This window comes from Salvelinus alpinus, chromosome 23 (assembly GCF_045679555.1).
Source record: "Salvelinus alpinus chromosome 23, SLU_Salpinus.1, whole genome shotgun sequence".
NCBI lineage: Eukaryota > Metazoa > Chordata > Actinopteri > Salmoniformes > Salmonidae > Salvelinus > Salvelinus alpinus.
In genome coordinates this window covers 6,219,549-6,238,423 of record NC_092108.1, presented here as the reverse complement: position 1 = coordinate 6,238,423, position 18,875 = coordinate 6,219,549, and the positions used below count along the sequence as shown (strand labels likewise).

General features: G+C 47.5%; 1 protein-coding gene across 1 annotated transcript in view; it reads left to right on the top strand.

Annotated features, from left to right (window-relative positions):
* The window catches only part of LOC139550125 (collagen alpha-1(XI) chain-like), a 182,867-nt gene that overhangs the window by 77,265 nt on the left and 86,727 nt on the right, over positions 1–18,875 (top strand). Inside the window, exons 11-15 of the mRNA XM_071360770.1 lie at positions 779–841; positions 4,135–4,209; positions 9,040–9,123; positions 10,677–10,733; positions 16,650–16,703. Of these exons, the coding sequence (XP_071216871.1) occupies positions 779–841; positions 4,135–4,209; positions 9,040–9,123; positions 10,677–10,733; positions 16,650–16,703 (333 nt within the window). The remainder of the gene's footprint in view (positions 1–778; positions 842–4,134; positions 4,210–9,039; positions 9,124–10,676; positions 10,734–16,649; positions 16,704–18,875) is intronic.

The following is an 18,875-nucleotide window of genomic DNA, read 5'->3' as shown; positions in this document are numbered from 1 at the left end:
GAAAGAGAGAGAGAGAGAGAGAGAGAGAGAGAGAGGGAGAAAAAGAGAGCGATATAAAGGGGGAGAAAGAGAGAGAAAGAGAGAAAGAGAGAGAAAGAGAGAGAGAGAGGGAGAAAGAGAGAGATAGAGAGAGAAAGAGAGGGAGAGAGAGGGGGGGAGAAAGAGAGAGAGAAGGGGAAAGAGAGATAGATATAGGGAGAGAGAGAAGGGGAAAGAGAGAGAGAGAGCTAGAGGGAGAAAGAGAGAGAGAAAAAAGGAGAGAGAGAGAGAGGGCTAAAGAGAGAGAGAGAGAGGGAGAAAGAGAGATAGAGGGAGAGAGAGAGAGGGGGAGAGAGAGAGAGGGGGAAAGAGAGATAGAGGGAGAGAGAGAGAGCTAGAGAGAGAAAGAGAGAGAGAGAGGGAGAAAGAGAGAGAGGTAGAGGGAGAAAGAGAAAGATATAGATGGAGAAAGAGAGAGAGAGATAGAAAGAGAGCGAAAGGAAGAAAGAGAGAGAGGTAGAGGGAGAAAGAGAGAGAGAGTTGTTTAGCTATTTCTCTCTGAGGTTGATAGATTAAATGTGGTAGCAGTTTGGTTAGCTAGCTCTGCTGTGGTGGTGTGGGATGTTTTAGTTAACGTGTGTGTGTGTGCGTGTGTGTGCGTGTGTGTGCGTGTGTGTGCGTGTGTGTGTGTGTGTGTGTGTGTGTGTGTGTGTGTGTGTGTGTGTGTGTGTGTGTGTGTGTGTGTGTGTGTGTGTGTGTGTGTGTGTGTGTGTGTGTGTGTGTGTGTGTGTGTACACAGGGTCTCCCTGGCTCCCCAGGCTTGCAGGGTTCCCCTGGCCCACACGGAGATCACGGTGACAGGGTAAGTGAGAGCTGTTGCTCCCATGGCGCTTCCTGCTGTTGGAAATAGGTCAAGGGTGATCCTTGATCATCCCCCATTAATCCCTATAGATGACTACACCACTGTCTTTATCATTCTAACTATTGGAATTATTATACACACTTCAGCATAGGACAACAATAATGACCAGGTCCTTGGTCAACCCATTGTTGGGTTATAGTTGGCATTCGCTATATTACATCCAACTGTCTGCCGAGTAAAAACAACTATAGTATTTAATACATACCAGAGAAAATACTTTAAAAAAAACACCTATAGTACTTAATACATACCAGAGAAAATACTGTTAAAAACAACTATAGTACTTAATACATACCAGGGAAAATACTGTTAAAAACAACTATAGTACTTAATACATACAAGAGAAAATACTGTTAAAAGACAACTATAGTATTTAATACATACCAGGGAAAATACTGTTAAAAACAACTATAGTACTTAATACATACCAGAGAAAATACTGTTAAAAACAACTATAGTACTTAATACATACAAGAGAAAATACTGTTAAAAGACAACTATAGTACTTAATACATACCAGGGAAAATACTGTTAAAAACAACTATAGTACTTAATACATACCAGAGAAAATAGTGTTAAAAAACAACTATAGTACTTAATACATACCAAAGAAAATACTGTTAAAAAACAACTGTAGTACTTAATACATACCAGAGAAAATACTGTTAAAAAACAACTGTAGTACTTAATACATACCAGATAAAATACTGATGTAAATGTAGGGGAATGTGGTTTTGACCCCTCCGGCATGTCCTCTTGTCTGGTCTGTCTCCTTGGGCCATGACGAATGCAGCTGACTAATAATGAATCAGCATTCCACTCACTAGACTGATTTTACAGATGACTTGTGACAGTATAACGATATTGAAGACATTAATAATAATAATAATAATAATAATAATGATAATAAATACAGTTTAAGATGTTGTCTTGACAGTCGTCCAACTTGGTTAATAAAGAAGAGAGCAGATACAAATACAAAGGAAGTAGTGTACTAGTTTGTAGTAGAGCCCCACACCCTCACACCATGGGGAGGAAAGAAAAAGGATGAGGAGGGAAGAGAGGAAGACAGAGGTGCAGGCAGGGAATGCAGATATGTTCAGAAACTTAACTCTCATTACCCTCAACAACACATTGTTGTAGGCCGTCGTCCCAAATGACAACCTATTCACTGCATAGACCTAACTGACCCTCAGCCCTCCAGCTCAGTTTACAAGGGACCTAACCGACCCTCAGCCGTGCAGCTCAGTTTACAAGGGAACTAACCGACCCTCAGCCGTCCAGCTCAGTTTACAAGGGAACTAACCGACCCTCAGCCCTCCAGCTCAGTTTACAATGGAACTAACCGACCCTCAGCCCTCCAGCTCAGTTTACAAGGGACCTAACCGACCCTCAGCCCTCCAGCTCAGTTTACAATGGAACTAACCGACCCTCAGCCCTCCAGCTCAGTTTACAAGGGAACTAACCGACCCTCAGCCCTCCAGCTCAGTTTACAAGGGACCTGACCGACCCTCAGCCCTCCAGGTCAGTTTACAAGGGACCTAACCGACCCTCAGCCCTCCTGCTCAGTTTACAAGGGACCTAACCGACCCTCAGCCCTCCAGCTCAGTTTACAAGGGAACTAACCGACCCTCAACCCTCCAGGTCAGTTTACAAGGGACCTAACCGACCCTCAACCCTCCAGGTCAGTTTACAAGGGACCTAACCGACCCTCAGCCCTCCTGCTCAGTTTACAAGGGACCTAACCGACCCTCAGCCCTCCAGCTCAGTTTACAAGGGACCTAACCGACCCTCAGCCCTCCAGCTCAGTTTACAAGGGAACTAACCGACCCTCAGCCCTCCAACTCAGTTTACAAGGGACCTAACCGACCCTCAGCACTCCAACTCAGTTTACAAGGGACCTAACCGACCCTCAACCCTCCAGCTCAGTTTACAAGGGAACTAACCGACCCTCAGCCCTCCAGGTCAGTTTACAAGGGACCTAACCGACCCTCAGCCCTCCAACTCAGTTTACAAGGGACCTAACCGACCCTCAGCCCTCCAACTCAGTTTACAAGGGACCTAACCGACCCTCAGCCCTCCAGCTCAGTTTACAAGGGAACTAACCGACCCTCAGCCCTCCAACTCAGTTTACAAGGGACCTAACCGACCCTCAGCCCTCCAACTCAGTTTACAAGGGACCTAACCGACCCTCAGCCCTCCAACTCAGTTTACAAGGGACCTAACCGACCCTCAGCCCTCCAGCTCAGTTTACAAGGGAACTAACCGACCCTCAGCCCTCCAGGTCAGTTTACAAGGGACAAAAATGTGCTTAACAAGTCACATAGTAAGTTGCATGGACTCACTCTGTGTGCAATAATAGTGTTGAACATTATTTTTGAATGACTACCTCATCTCTGTACCCCAAACATACAATTATCTGTAAGGTCCCTCAGTCGATCAGTGAATTTAAAACACAGATTCAACCATAAAGACCAGGGAGGTTTTCCAATGTCTCGCAAAGAAGGGCATCTATTGGTAGATGGGTAAAAAAATGCAGACATTGATTACCCCTTTGATCATGGTGAAGTTATTAATGACTCTTTGATGGTGTGTCAATACTCCCAGTCACTACAAAGATACAGGTGTCCTTCCTAACTCAGTTGCCGGAGAGGAAGGAAACCACTCAGGGATTTCACCATGAGGCCAATGGTGACTTTAAAACAGTTACAGAGTTGAATATCTGTGATGGGAGAAAACTGAGGATGGGATCAACAACATTGTAGTTACTCCACAACACTAACCTAAATGACAGAGTGAAAAGAAGAAAGCCTGTACAGAATAAAAAATATTCCAAAACATGCGTCCTGTTTGCAACAAGCACTGAGGAAATACTACAGGAAATGTGGCAAAGGTGACTATCTGTCACGAAACAATACAAATCTATCTGAAATCAAATAGCCAAAACCTTCTGTACCTAAGGTCATGGACCCGCCCCCCCCCCCCTTCTACAACCAGGAATATAGAACCTTAACTACTGATACAATGTTGACGTCTAGAACCCATTCCTGATGGGCTTTTGTTCACTAATCATTTATATTTCCTATATGGTCATGTTTAAGAAGTTTACATTTTATCCCCATGACTAGCACTCAGCTTATCTATAAGTGTTCTATATGATTAACCAACTCTCTCTCTCTCACCCTCTCTCTCTCTCTCCCTCTCTCTCTCTCTCGTTCTCCTACATACCAAAGGGTCCTCCAGGGCGGGCTGGTATTCCTGGTTCGGATGGAGTTCCTGGTCCTCCAGGTACCATCCTGATGCTGCCGGTAAGTTCCCTCTTCCCTCCCTCCCTCCCTCCCTCCCTCCCTCCCTCCCTCCCTCCCTCCCTCCCTCCCTCCCTCTATCCCTCTGTCCCTTCTATCCTCACTCTTATAACAACCTCAAGGTACCAGTCTGATGCTGCCATTCTCCCTCCATCCATTCACCTCGCCCTTCCATCTGTCCCTGGTGCTTAAACGATCATACTCAATATGCCATTCTGATGCTCCTTGCTCTTCAAACAGGCACTGGCCTTTTAACTATCCCAAAGCCTAATGACCAAGAGGCATGGAGAGGCAGCCTTTAGTTATTATGCCCCCAGCCTCTGGAATAGCCTGCCAGAGAACCTGAGGGGACCAAGAGGCATGGAGAGGCAGCCTTTAGTTACTATGTCCCCAGCCTTTAGTTACTATGCCCCCAGCCTCTGGAATAGCCTGCCAGAGAACCTGAGGGGGGCTGAAACTGTGGACTTATTTAAAATAGATCTTAAAACACATATTTTTTGCTTTGCTTTTCCTCTGGGTGTTTTTTAGTTGCTCAGTTTGTTTATTCATTTGTTTTTTTCCTCTTATGTTTGTTGTGTAGTAAATATTTCAGCTTTTATTTTCATTCTTTTTTTTATTCTTTTTTTTTTCCTCCTGTAAAGCACATAGTGTTGCATTGCATGTCTGAAAATGTGCTTTATAAATAAAGCTTGATTTGATTTGATAAGCAAACATCTTCCGTTAAACCTCCATATGTCCTCCAAGCGCAGTAGACTACCTGCTCCTCGTGTTGTTCTTTTTTCATCTTTCTATTTCGTCTCTTTTCTTTCTCTCTGCATTGTGGGAAAAGGCCCGTAAGTAAACATTTCCCTGTTAGTCTACACCTGTTGTTTACGCATGTGACAAATAACATTTGATTTGATTTGATGGCATACATCCTCTAACCTCCAGCTGAGTGGCTAGCCAGCGTCACTCTCTCTCTCTGGACAAGTCAACTCGTCCCTTCCTCTCTCCCTCCATCCATCCCTCCGTCTCCTCCTTATCCCTCCCTCCCTCCCTCCCTCCCTCCCTCCGTCTCCTCCTTATCCCTCCCTCCCTCCCTCCCTCCTCTACCCTCCCTCCCTCCCTCCCTCCCTCCTCTACCCTCCCTCCCTCCCTCCCTCCTCTACCCTCCCTCCCTCCCTCCCCCCTCCCTCCCTCCCTCCTCTACCCTCCCTCCCTCCCTCCCTCCTCTACCCTCCCTCCCTCCCTCCCCCCTCCCTCCCTCCCTCCTCTACCCTCCCTCCCTCCCTCCCTCCTCTACCCTCCCCCCTCCCTCCCTTCCTCCTCTACCCTCCCTCCCTCCCTCCCCCCTCCCTCCCTCCCTCCCTCCCTCCTCTACCCTCCCTCCCTCCCTCCCTCCCTCCCTCCCTCCTCTACCCTCCCTCCCTCCATCCCCCCTCCCTCCCTCCCTCCCTCCTCTACCCTCCCTCCCTCCCTCCCTCCTCTACCCTCCCTCCCTCCCTCCCTCCTCTACCCTCCCTCCCTCCCTCCCTCCTCCCTCCCTCCCTCCCTCCTCTACCCTCCCTCCCTCCCTCCTCTACCCTCCCTCCCTCCCTCCCTCCTCTACCCTCCCTCCCTCCCCCTCCCTCCCTCCCTCCCTCCCTCCCTCCCTCCCTCCCTCCCTCCCTCCCTCCCTCCCTCCCTCCCTCCCTCCCTCCCTCCTCTACCCTCCCTCCCTCCCTCCCCCTCCCTCCCTCCCTCCCTCCCTCCTCTACCCTCCCTCCCTCCCTCCCCCCTCCCTCCCTCCCTCCTCTACCCTCCCTCCCTCCCTCCCTCCTCTACCCTCCCTCCCCCCTCCCTCCCTCCCTCCCTCCCTCCCCCCTCCCTCCCTCCCTCCCTCCCTCCCTCCCTCCCTCCCTCCCTCCTCTACCCTCCCTCCCTCCCTCCCTCCTCTACCCTCCCTCGCTCCCTCCCTCCCTCCCTCCCTCCTCTACCCTCCCTCCCTCCCTCCCTCCCTCCTCTACCCTCCCTCCCTCCCTCCCTCCTCTACCCTCCCTCCCTCCCTCCCTCCCTCCTCTACCCTCCCTCCCTCCCTCCCTCCCTCCCTCCCTCCTCTACCCTCCCTCCCTCCCTCCCTCCCTCCCTCCCTCCCTCCCTCCCTCCCTCCCTCCCTCCCTCCCTACCCTCCCTCCCTCCCTCCCTCCCTCCCTCCATCCCTCCCTCCTCTACCCTCCCTCCCTCCCTCCCTCCTCTACCCTCCCTCCCTCCCCCCTCCCTCCCTCCCTCCCTCCATCCCTCCCTCCTCTACCCTCCCTCCCTCCCCCCTCCCTCCCTCCCTCCCTCCCTCCCTCCTCTACCCTCCCTCCCTCCCTCCCTCCATCCCTCCCTCCTCTACCCTCCCTCCCCCCTCCCTCCCTCCCTCCATCCCTTCAGCGTCTGACTAATTGTTCCCATTACATAATGTAACCGTCAGTCAGTCAGCTGGTTGGCTCGATCCACCGTGACGTCACCTTGTTTAACACACTCTACCTCGCTGTATCTTCATTAAAAAGTCCTCAGGACATATGAACCTCAGACTATGGACCTTAAATTTCCTAGCCCTGTGGCAAATCATTCACCTTGTAAATGTCACTGGGCGCAGTGGACTGTAACCGCTGCCTGTGTAACCAGCTTCTGCATGTATCTAAGGGGCAATTTAACACTGAACAAAAACTATAAATGCAACATGCAACAATTTTCAAAGATTTTACTGAGTTACAGTTCATATAGGGAAATAATTCAATTAAAATAAATTCATTAGGTCCTACTCTATGGATGTCACGTGACTGGGAACACAGATCTGCCTCTGTTGGTCACAGATACCTTAAAGAATGGTAGGGGGTGTGGATCAGAAAACCAGTCAGTATCTGGTGTGACCACACCAACACGATTGCCTCATGCAGTGTGACACATCTCCTTCACATAGAGTTGATCAGGCTGTTGATTGTGGCCTGTGGAATGTTGTCCCACTCCTCTTCAATGGCTGTGTGAAGTTGCTGAATATTGGCAGGAACTGGAACACGCTGTCGTACACGTCGATCCAGAGCATCCCAAACATACTAAATGTCTGATGAATATGCAGGGCATGGAAGAACTGGGACATTTTCAGCTTCCAAGACTTCTGTACAGATCCTTGCGACATGGGGCCGTGCATTATCATTCTGAAACATTAACTAATGGCGGCAAATGTATGGCACGGCAATGGGCTTCAGGATCTCGTCACGGTATCTCTGTGCATTCAAATTGCCATCGTTAAAAGGCAATTGTGTATAATCGTTATCCGTAGCTTATGCCTGCCCATACCATATGACAGGTTTACATATACCACAGGCCTGCAGCTCAGCATCCATGTTGGATCCCAGTGACAGGTTTACATATACTACAGGCCTGTAGCTCAGCGTCCATGTTGGATCCCAGGGACAGGTTTACATATACTACAGGCCTGTAGCTCAGCATCCATGTTGGATCCCAGGGACAGGTTTACATATACTACAGGCCTGTAGCTCAGCATCCATGTTGGATCCCAGGGACAGGTTTACATATACTACAGACCTGTAGCTCAGCGTCCATGTTGGATCCCAGTGACAGGTTTACATATACTACAGGCCTGCAGCTCAGCATCCATGTTGGATCCCAGGGACAGGTTTACATATACTACAGGCCTGCAGCTCAGCATCCATGTTGGATCCCAGTGACAGGTTTACATATACTACAGGCCTGCAGCTCAGCATCCATGTTGGATCCCAGTGACAGGTTTACATATACTACAGGCCTGCAGCTCAGCATCCATGTTGGATCCCAGGGACAGGTTTACCCACACTACAGGCCTGCAGCTCAGCATCCATGTTGGATCCCAGGGACAGGTTTACATATACTACAGGCCTGTAGCTCAGCGTCCATGTTGGATCCCAGTGACAGGTTTACATATACTACAGGCCTGCAGCTCAGCATCCATGTTGGATCCCAGGGACAGGTTTACCCACACTACAGGCCTGCAGCTCAGCATCCATGTTGGATCCCAGGGACAGGTTTACATATACTACAGGCCTGTAGCTCAGCGTCCATGTTGGATCCCAGTGACAGGTTTACATATACTACAGGCCTGCAGCTCAGCATCCATGTTGGATCCCAGGGACAGGTTTACCCACACTACAGGCCTGCAGCTCAGCATCCATGTTGGATCCCAGGGACAGGTTTACATATACTACAGGCCTGTAGCTCAGCGTCCATGTTGGATCCCAGTGACAGGTTTACATATACTACAGGCCTGCAGCTCAGCATCCATGTTGGATCCCATGCTTCTGAACCATAAAGATGTATAGAGATCGCAAAGATGTATCTGTCCCATAATGGCGTCTGAGTGCACAGGCAGCCATTGAGGACATCTCCATTTTGAAGTAGTCCATTTTAGTAAACAAACTGAAAGGGTGCATACTGCCATCTAGAGGGTGTTGTTTGAACAGGTATAAAGCCAAGGTTGGCGATTTGCTGCCACCTGCAGTTATGGCATGTTTACTCACGAGTATAATTCATTGGATGATCCCTCCTGATGACCTGCATGGAATTATGGGATCCTTCCTTAACACATGAAGTCCCACCCAGTTGACTACTTCAAAATGGTGAAAGCCCCCAATGGTTGCTGCCAAGGCTAAAATGTGCTTTTGCTCACTAGAGTTCTCTATCTATCTCTATGGACTGAAAACAGGGCTGCAGCTAAGTAGCCATGTTGGATATATCAGGTCTGGGTCACCCAGTGACACAAATTGAATTAAAAGATATTGTCGGGAGTTGTATTTGTTTATTGACATGTGTCTCTTGTGTTGTGATTGACAGTTCCGTGCTGGTGGAGAGGCACACAAGGGACCAGTGATCTCAGCTCAGGAGGCCCAAGCCCAGGCTATCCTTTCCCAAGCCAGGGTAAATATACTCTGCATGCCAGACAAGTTAAATCAAGTGCACCTCAACTATTTCAAATATTTGAAATGCGTGTTCCACCCAGGTCTGCCTAATAATAGCAGGAACGAGTTGTCCTGGGTGGTAACACTGCTGACTAGACCCTATATAGTTAACACTGCTGACTAGTCCCTGTAGAGTTAACACTGCTGACTAGACCCCATAGAGTTAACACTGCTGACTAGACCCTATAGATTTAACACTGCTGACTAGACCCTATAGAGTTAACACTGCTGACTAGACCCTATAGAGTTAACACTGCTGACTAGACCCTATATAGTTAACACTGCTGACTAGACCCTATAGATTTAACACTGCTGACTAGACCCTATATAGTTAACACTGCTGACTAGACCCTATAGAGTTAACACTGCTGACAAGACCCTATATAGTTAACACTGCTGACTAGACCCTATATAGTTAACACTGCTGACTAGACCATGTAGATTTAACACTGCTGACTAGACCCTATAGAGTTAACACTGCTGACAAGACCCTATATAGTTAACACTGCTGACTAGACCCTATATAGTTAACACTGCTGACTAGACCATGTAGATTTAACACTGCTGACTAGACCCTATAGAGTTAACACTGCTGACTAGACCCTATAGAGTTAACACTGCTGACTAGACCCTATAGAGTTAACACTGCTGACTAGACCCTATAGAGTTAACACTGCTGACTAGACCCTATATAGTTAACACTGCTGACTAGACCCTATATAGTTAACACTGCTGACTAGACCATGTAGATTTAACACTGCTGACTAGACCCTATAGAGTTAGCACTGCTGACAAGACCCTATATAGTTAACACTGCTGACTAGACCCTATATAGTTAACACTGCTGACTAGACCATGTAGATTTAACACTGCTGACTAGACCCTATAGAGTTAACACTGCTGACTAGACCCTATATAGTTAACACTGCTGACTAGACCCTATAGAGTTAACACTGCTGACTAGACCCCATAGAGTTAACACTGCTGACTAGACCCTATATAGTTAACACTGCTGACTAGACCATGTAGATTTAACACTGCTGACTAGACCCTATATAGTTAACACTGCTGACTAGACCCTATATAGTTAACACTGCTGACTAGACCCTATAGAGTTAACACTGCTGACTAGACCCTATAGAGTTAACACTGCTGACTAGACCCTATAGAGTTAACACTGCTGACTAGACCCTATATAGTTAACACTGCTGACTAGACCCTATAGAGTTAACACTGCTGACTAGACCATGTAGATTTAACACTGCTGACTAGACCCTATAGAGTTAACACTGCTGACTAGACCCTATATAGTTAACACTGCTGACTAGACCCTATAGAGTTAACACTGCTGACTAGACCCTATAGAGTTAACACTGCTGACTAGACCCTATAGATTTAACACTGCTAACTAGACCCTATAGAGTTCATTCTGATGCATAGATTTCTTGAATTTTGAACGTCAATGCTGTACCCTGATCGGTTGTTCATGATAAGCTCTCTGTCCAATCACAGCTCACCATGAGGGGTACCCCTGGGCCAATGGGAATGTCAGGAAGATCTGGGCCTGCGGTAAGTCAGACACACACACACACACACACACGCATGTATGCACACAAACACGTGTGCCAAAAGCACAGCACAAACACACATAATGTGATGTTCAACCAGTGTGTTTGGCGTGGATAGTAAAACATTAATAAAACACGTGTTATTTCCATCCAGGCATTATTTCTGCTAATTATATTCCCCCGTGCATAGACACTAGTGTATTGATGTCGGGCTGAACAGAACAGAACAGAGAAGTGCAGAACAGAACAGAGAAGAACAGAACAGAACAGAGCAGAGAAGAGCAGAGCAGAACAGAGCAGAACAGAACAGAGCAGAGCAGAGAAGAGCAGAGCAGAACAGAACAGAGCAGAGAAGAGCAGAGCAGAACAGAGCAGAACAGAGCAGAACAGAGCAGAACAGAACAGAACAGAGCAGAACAGAACAGAACAGAGAAGAACAGAACAGAGCAGAGAAGAGCAGAGAAGAGCAGAGCAGAGCAGAACAGAGAAGAGAAGAGAATAACAGAGCAGAACAGAACAGAACAGAACAGAGCAGAGAAGAGCAGAGCAGAGCAGAACAGAGAAGAGAAGAGAATAACAGAGCAGAACAGAACAGAACAGAACAGAGCAGAGCAGAGAAGAGAATAACAGAGCAGAACAGAACAGAACAGAACAGAGCAGAATAGAACAGAATAGAACAGAACAGAACAGAGAACAGAACAGAACAGAACAGAACAGAGAAGAACAGAGAACAGAACAGAACAGAACAGAACAGAGCAGAATAGAACAGAACAGAACAGAACAGAACAGAGAACAGAACAGAACAGAATAGAACAGAACAGAACAGAGAACAGAACAGAACAGAACAGAACAGAACAGAGCAGAATAGAACAGAACAGAACAGAACAGAGAACAGAACAGAACAGAATAGAACAGAACAGAACAGAACAGAACAGAACAGAACAGAACAGAGAAGAACAGAACAGAGCAGAGCAGAACAGAACAGAACAGAGCAGAACAGAACAGAGAACAGAACAGAACAGAACAGAACAGAACAGAACAGAACAGAACAGAACAGAACAGAACAGAACAGAGAACAGAACAGAAGAGAATAGAACAGAGAAGAACAGAACAGAACAGAACAGAATAGAACAGAAGAGAAGAGAACAGAACAGAACAGAACAGAACAGAGAAGAACAGAACAGAACAGAACAGAACAGAACAGAACAGAACAGAATAGAACAGAAGAGAATAGAACAGAAGAGAATAGAACAGAACAGAACAGAGAAGAACAGAGAAGAACAGAACAGAATAGAACAGAAGAGAATAGAACAGAACAGAATAGAACAGAATAGAACAGAAGAGAATAGAACAGAACAGAACAGAGAAGAACAGAACAGAGAACAGAACAGAGAACAGAACAGAGAACAGAACAGAGAAGAACAGAACAGAGAACAGAACAGAACAGAACAGAACAGAGCAGAACAGAATAGAACAGAACAGAACAGAGAACAGAACAGAACAGAACAGAACAGAATAGAACAGAACAGAACAGAACAGAATAGAACAGAACAGAGCAGAACAGAACAGAACAGAATAGAACAGAAGAGAATAGAACAGAAGAGAATAGAACAGAACAGAACAGAGAAGAACAGAACAGAACAGAATAGAACAGAACAGAGCAGAGCAGAACAGAGCAGAGAACAGAACAGAGCAGAGCAGAACAGAACAGAGCAGAGCAGAACAGAATAGAACAGAACAGAGAACAGAACAGAACAGAACAGAGCAGAACAGAACAGAACAGAACAGAGCAGAATAGAACAGAACAGAGAACAGAACAGAACAGAACAGAGCAGAACAGAACAGAACAGAGCAGAGCAGAACAGAGCAGAGAACAGAACAGAACAGAACAGAGCAGAACAGAACAGAACAGAGCAGAACAGAATAGAACAGAACAGAGAACAGAACAGAACAGAACAGAGCAGAACAGAACAGAACAGAACAGAGCAGAGCAGAACAGAGCAGAGAACAGAGAACAGAGCAGAACAGAACAGAACAGAACAGAGCAGAACAGAACAGAGCAGAACAGAACAGAGCTCTCTTGGCAGCAGGTGTTTTTCCTACTCTGATACCCCTGATGTCTTCATCCCCACTGCACATCACACATATTCCACCCAAATAATACTTTTCTCATATTTCTCATTGTTTTTTACTGAGGAGGGAGGGCATGTATATAAGAGTCTTTACTGAGGAGGGAGGGCATGTGTATAAGAGTCTTTACTGAGGAGGGAGGGCATGTGTATAAGAGTCTTTACTGAGGAGGGAGGGCATGTGTATAAGAGTCTTTACTGAGGAGGGAGGGCATGTGTATAAGAGTCTTTACTGAGGAGGGAGGGCATGTGTATAAGAGTCTTTACTGAGGAGGGAGGGCATGTATATAAGAGTCTTTACTGAGGAGGGAGGGCATGTGTATAAGAGTCTTTACTGAGGAGGGAGGGCATGTGTATAAGAGTCTTTACTGAGGAGGGAGGGCATGTGTATAAGAGTCTTTACTGAGGAGGGAGGGCATGTGTATAAGAGTCTTTACTGAGGAGGGGGGGCATGTGTATAAGAGTCTTTACTGAGGAGGGAGGGCATGTATATAAGAGTCTTTACTGAGGAGGGAGGGCATGTGTATAAGAGTCTTTACTGAGGAGGGAGGGCATGTGTATAAGAGTCTTTACTGAGGAGGGAGGGCATGTGTATAAGAGTCTTTACTGAGGAGGGGGGGCATGTATATAAGAGTCTTTACTGAGGAGGGGGGGCATGTATATAAGAGTCTTTACTGAGGAGGGAGGGCATGTGTATAATGTCTTTACTGAGGAGGGAGGGCATGTATATAAGAGTCTTTACTGAGGAGGGGGGGCATGTATATAAGAGTTTACTGAGGAGGGGGGGCATGTATATAAGAGTCTTTACTGAGGAGGGGGGCATGTATATAAGAGTCTTTACTGAGGAGGGAGGGCATGTGTATAAGAGTCTTTACTGAGGAGGGAGGGCATGTGTATAAGAGTCTTTACTGAGGAGGGAGGGCATGTATATAAGAGTCTTTACTGAGGAGGGAGGGCATGTATATAAGAGTCTTTACTGAGGAGGGAGGGCATGTATCTGAGAGACTTTACTGAGGAGGGAGGGCATGTATCTGAGAGACTTTACTGAGGAGGGAGGGCATGTATATAAGAGTCTTTACTGAGGAGGGAGGGCATGTATCTGAGAGACTTTACTGAGGAGGGAGGGCATGTGTATAAGAGTCTTTACTGAGGAGGGAGGGCATGTGTATAAGAGTCTTTACTGAGGAGGGAGGGCATGTGTATAAGAGTCTTTACTGAGGAGGGAGGGCATGTATATAAGAGTCTTTACTGAGGAGGGAGGGCATGTGTATAAGAGTCTTTACTGAGGAGGGAGGGCATGTGTATAAGAGTCTTTACTGAGGAGGGTGGGCATGTGTGTAAGAGTCTTTACTGAGGAGGGGGGGCATGTATATAAGAGTCTTTACTGAGGAGGGAGGGCATGTATATAAGAGTCTTTACTGAGGAGGGAGGGCATGTGTATAAGAGTCTTTACTGAGGAGGGAGGGCAAGTATATAAGAGTCTTTACTGAGGAGGGGGGGCATGTATATAAGAGTCTTTACTGAGAAGGGGGGGCATGTATATAAGAGTCTTTACTGAGGAGGGGGGGCATGTATATAAGAGTCTTTACTGAGGAGGGAGGGCATGTGTATAAGAGTCTTTACTGAGGAGGGAGGGCATGTGTATAAGAGTCTTTACTGAGGAGGGAGGGCATGTATATAAGAGTATTTACTGAGGAGGGAGGGCATGTGTATAAGAGTCTTTACTGAGGAGGGAGGGCATGTATCTGAGAGACTTTACTGAGGAGGGAGGGCATGTATCTGAGAGACTTTACTGAGGAGGGAGGGCATGTATATAAGAGTCTTTACTGAGGAGGGAGGGCATGTATCTGAGAGACTTTACTGAGGAGGGAGGGCATGTATCTGAGAGACTTTACTGAGGAGGGAGGGCATGTATATAAGAGTCTTTACTGAGGAGGGAGGGCATGTATCTGAGAGACTTTACTGAGGAGGGAGGGCATGTGTATAAGAGTCTTTACTGAGGAGGGAGGGCATGTGTATAAGAGTCTTTACTGAGGAGGGAGGTTATGTATATAAGAGTCTTTACTGAGGAGGGAGGGCATGTATATAAGAGTCTTTACTGAGGAGGGAGGGCATGTATATAAGAGACTTTACTGAGGAGGGAGGTTATGTATATAAGAGTCTTTACTGAGGAGGGAGGTTATGTATATAAGAGTCTTTACTGAGGAGGGAGGGCATGTATATAAGAGTCTTTACTGAGGAGGGAGGGCATGTATATAAGAGTCTTTACTGAGGAGGGAGGGCATGTGTATAAGAGTCTTTACTGAGGAGGGAGGGCATGTGTATAAGAGTCTTTACTGAGGAGGGAGGTTATGTATATAAGAGTCTTTACTGAGGAGGGAGGGCATGTATATAAGAGTCTTTACTGAGGAGGGAGGGCATGTATATAAGAGACTTTACTGAGGAGGGAGGGCATGTATATAAGAGTCTTTACTGAGGAGGGAGGGCATGTGTCTGAGAGTCTTTACTGAGGAGGGAGAGCATGTATATAAGAGTCTTTACTGAGGAGGGAGGGCATGTGTATAAGAGTCTTTACTGAGGAGGGAGGTCATGTATATTAGAGTCTTTACTGAAGAGGGAGGGCATGTATATAAGAGTCTTTTCTGAGGAGGGAGGGCATGTGTATAAGAGTCTTTACTGAGGAGGGAGGGCATGTATATAAGAGTCTTTACTGAGGAGGGAGGGCATGTATATAAGAGTCTTTACTGAGGAGGGAGGGCATGTATAAAAGAGTCTTTACTGAGGAGGGAGGGCATGTATATAAGAGTCTTTACTGAGGAGGGAGGGCAAGTGTCTGAGAGTCTTTACTGAGGAGGGAGGGCATGTATATAAGAGTCTTTACTGAGGAGGGAGGGCAAGTGTCTGAGAGTCTTTACTGAGGAGGGAGGGCATGTGTCTGAGAGTCTTTACTGAGTAGGGAGGCCATGTATATAAGAGTCTTTACTGAGGAGGAAGGGCATGTATATAAGAGTCTTTACTGAGGAGGGAGGGCATGTATATAAGAGTCTTTACTGAGGAGGGAGGGCATGTATATAAGAGTCTTTACTGAGGAGGGAGGGCATGTATATAAGAGTCTTTACTGAGGAGGGAGGGCAAGTGTCTGAGAGTCTTTACTGAGGAGGGAGGGCATGTATATAAGAGTCTTTACTGAGGAGGGAGGGCAAGTGTCTGAGAGTCTTTACTGAGGAGGGAGGGCATGTGTCTGAGAGTCTTTACTGAGGAGGGAGGGCATGTATATAAGAGTCTTTACTGAGGAGGAAGGGCATGTATATAAGAGTCTTTACTGAGGAGGGAGGGCATGTATCGAAGAGCATCTAAGAGGTCTATAGGTTCTTACAATTTTTGTCATGTTGTCTATAGCCTGGTTGCCATTTTTGGCCTAGATATTTATAGATTAATATAGTAGAGCTGGGCGTTACAGACATATCGAGATACATTTTGATAAATTGCCTGAATTGATGTGAAAAACGATAAATAGAACAATAAGTTTATAACAATCTGCACCACAGTTTTTATTTATTTAAATTATCCTTTAAAATACTACTAGTTTATTGGTTGTAGTCATCAATTGTCCCGTTAACAATCACCCTGTTTTAACAAACTGATTTCATTTAAAACTTCACATTTCTCTAGTATAGGCTACTAATGGTAATGAAAGATAGGAGCAAAACCCTGCCACTTGTTTGACCATTGAACACTATTGAACATATTACAGACTGTCCTTTTAAAGTATTGCAATGTGTTCTCAGGGTGGACCAGGAGCTAACGGACTGAAGGGAGACGGAGGAGACAATGGACCTCAGGTAAGAATCATGTTTACTCCCTCCACCACGCTCTTAGAATATAGTGTATATCTAGAACCTGAAAGGGTTCTTCGAGTGTCCTCATTGGAGAACCCTTTGAAGAACCCGTTTTGGTTCCAGGTAGAACCCTTTTGGGTTCCAGGTAGAACCCTTTTGGGTTCCAAAAGGGTTCTACCTAGAACCAAAAAGGCTTCTACCTGAAATGAAAAAGGGTTCTACCTGGAACCAACAAGGGTTCTACCTGGAACCAACAAGGGTTCTACCTGGAACCAGAAAGGGTTCAGCATACAGTGTGACCAACTAGGTTTACACCTAGACCGCCTGTACACTAGACCGCCTGCACACTAGACCGCCTGTACACTAGACCGCCTGTACTCTAGACCGCCTGTACTCTAGACCGCCTGTACTCTAGACCGCCTGTACTCTAGACCGCCTGTACTCTAGACCGCCTGTACACTAGACCGCCTGCACACTAGACCGCCTGTACACTAGACCGCCTGTACTCTAGACCGCCTGTACACTAGACCGCCTGTACACTAGACCGCCTGTACTCTAGACCGCCTGCACTCTAGACCGCCTGTACTCTAGACCGCCTGTACTCTAGACCGCCTGTACACTAGACCGCCTGTACTCTAGACCGCCTGTACTCTAGACCGCCTGTACTCTAGACCGCCTGTACACTAGACCGCCTGTACTCTAGACCGCCTGTACACTAGACTGCCTGTACTCTAGACCGCCTGTACACTAGACTGCCTGTACTCTAGACCGCCTGTACTCTAGACCGCCTGTACTCTAGACCGCCTGTACTCTAGACCGCCTGTACACTAGACCGCCTGTACACTAGACCGCCTGTACACTAGACCGCCTGTACTCTAGACCGCCTGTGGACTAGACCGCCTGTACACTAGACCGCCTGTACACTAGACCGCCTGTACTCTAGACCGCCTGTACTCTAGACCGCCTGTACACTAGACCGCCTGTACTCTAGACCGCCTGCACTCTAGACCGCCTGTACTCTAGACCGCCTGTACTCTAGACCGCCTGTACACTAGACCGCCTGTACTCTAGACCGCCTGTACTCTAGACCGCCTGTACTCTAGACCGCCTGTACTCTAGACCGCCTGTACACTAGACCGCCTGTACTCTAGACCGCCTGTACACTAGACCGCCTGTACTCTAGACCGCCTGTACTCTAGACCGCCTGTACTCTAGACCGCCTGTACTCTAGACCGCCTGTACACTAGACCGCCTGTACACTAGACCGCCTGTACACTAGACCGCCTGTACACTAGACCGCCTGTACTCTAGACCGCCTGTACTCTAGACCGCCTGTACACTAGACCGCCTGTACTCTAGACCGCCTGTACACTAGATCGCCTGTACTCTAGACCGCCTGTGCACTAGACCGCCTGTACACTAGACCGCCTGTACACTACACCGCCTGTACTCTAGACCGCCTGTACACTACACCGCCTGCACACTACACCGCCTGCACTCTACACCGCCTGTACTCTACACCGCCTGTACACTACACCGCCTGTACTCTACACCGCCTGTACACTACACCGCCTGTACTCTACACCGCCTGTACACTACACCGCCTGTACTCTACACCGCCTGTACTCTAGACCGCCTGTACTCTAGACCGCCTGTACACTAGACCGCCTGTACACTAGACCGCCTGTACTCTAGACCGCCTGTACACTACACCGCCTGTACACTACACCGCCTGTACTCTACACCGCCTGTACACTACACCGCCTGTACTCTAGACCGCCTGTACACTACACCGCCTGTACTCTAGACCGCCTGTACACTAGACCGCCTGTACTCTAGACCGCCTGTACACTAGACCGCCTGTACACTAGACCGCATGTACTCTAGACCGCCTGTACACTAGACCGCCTGTACTCTAGACCGCCTGTACTCTAGACCGCCTGTACTCTAGACCGCCTGTACTCTAGACCGCCTGTACTCTAGACCGCCTGTACTCTAGACCGCCTGTACACTAGACCGCCTGTACACTAGACCGCCTGTACTCTAGACCGCCTGTACTCTAGACCGCCTGTACTCTAGACCGCCTGTACACTAGACCGCCTGTACACTAGACCGCCTGTACTCGCCTGTACACTAGACCGCCTGTACTCTAGACCGCCTGTACTCTAGACCGCC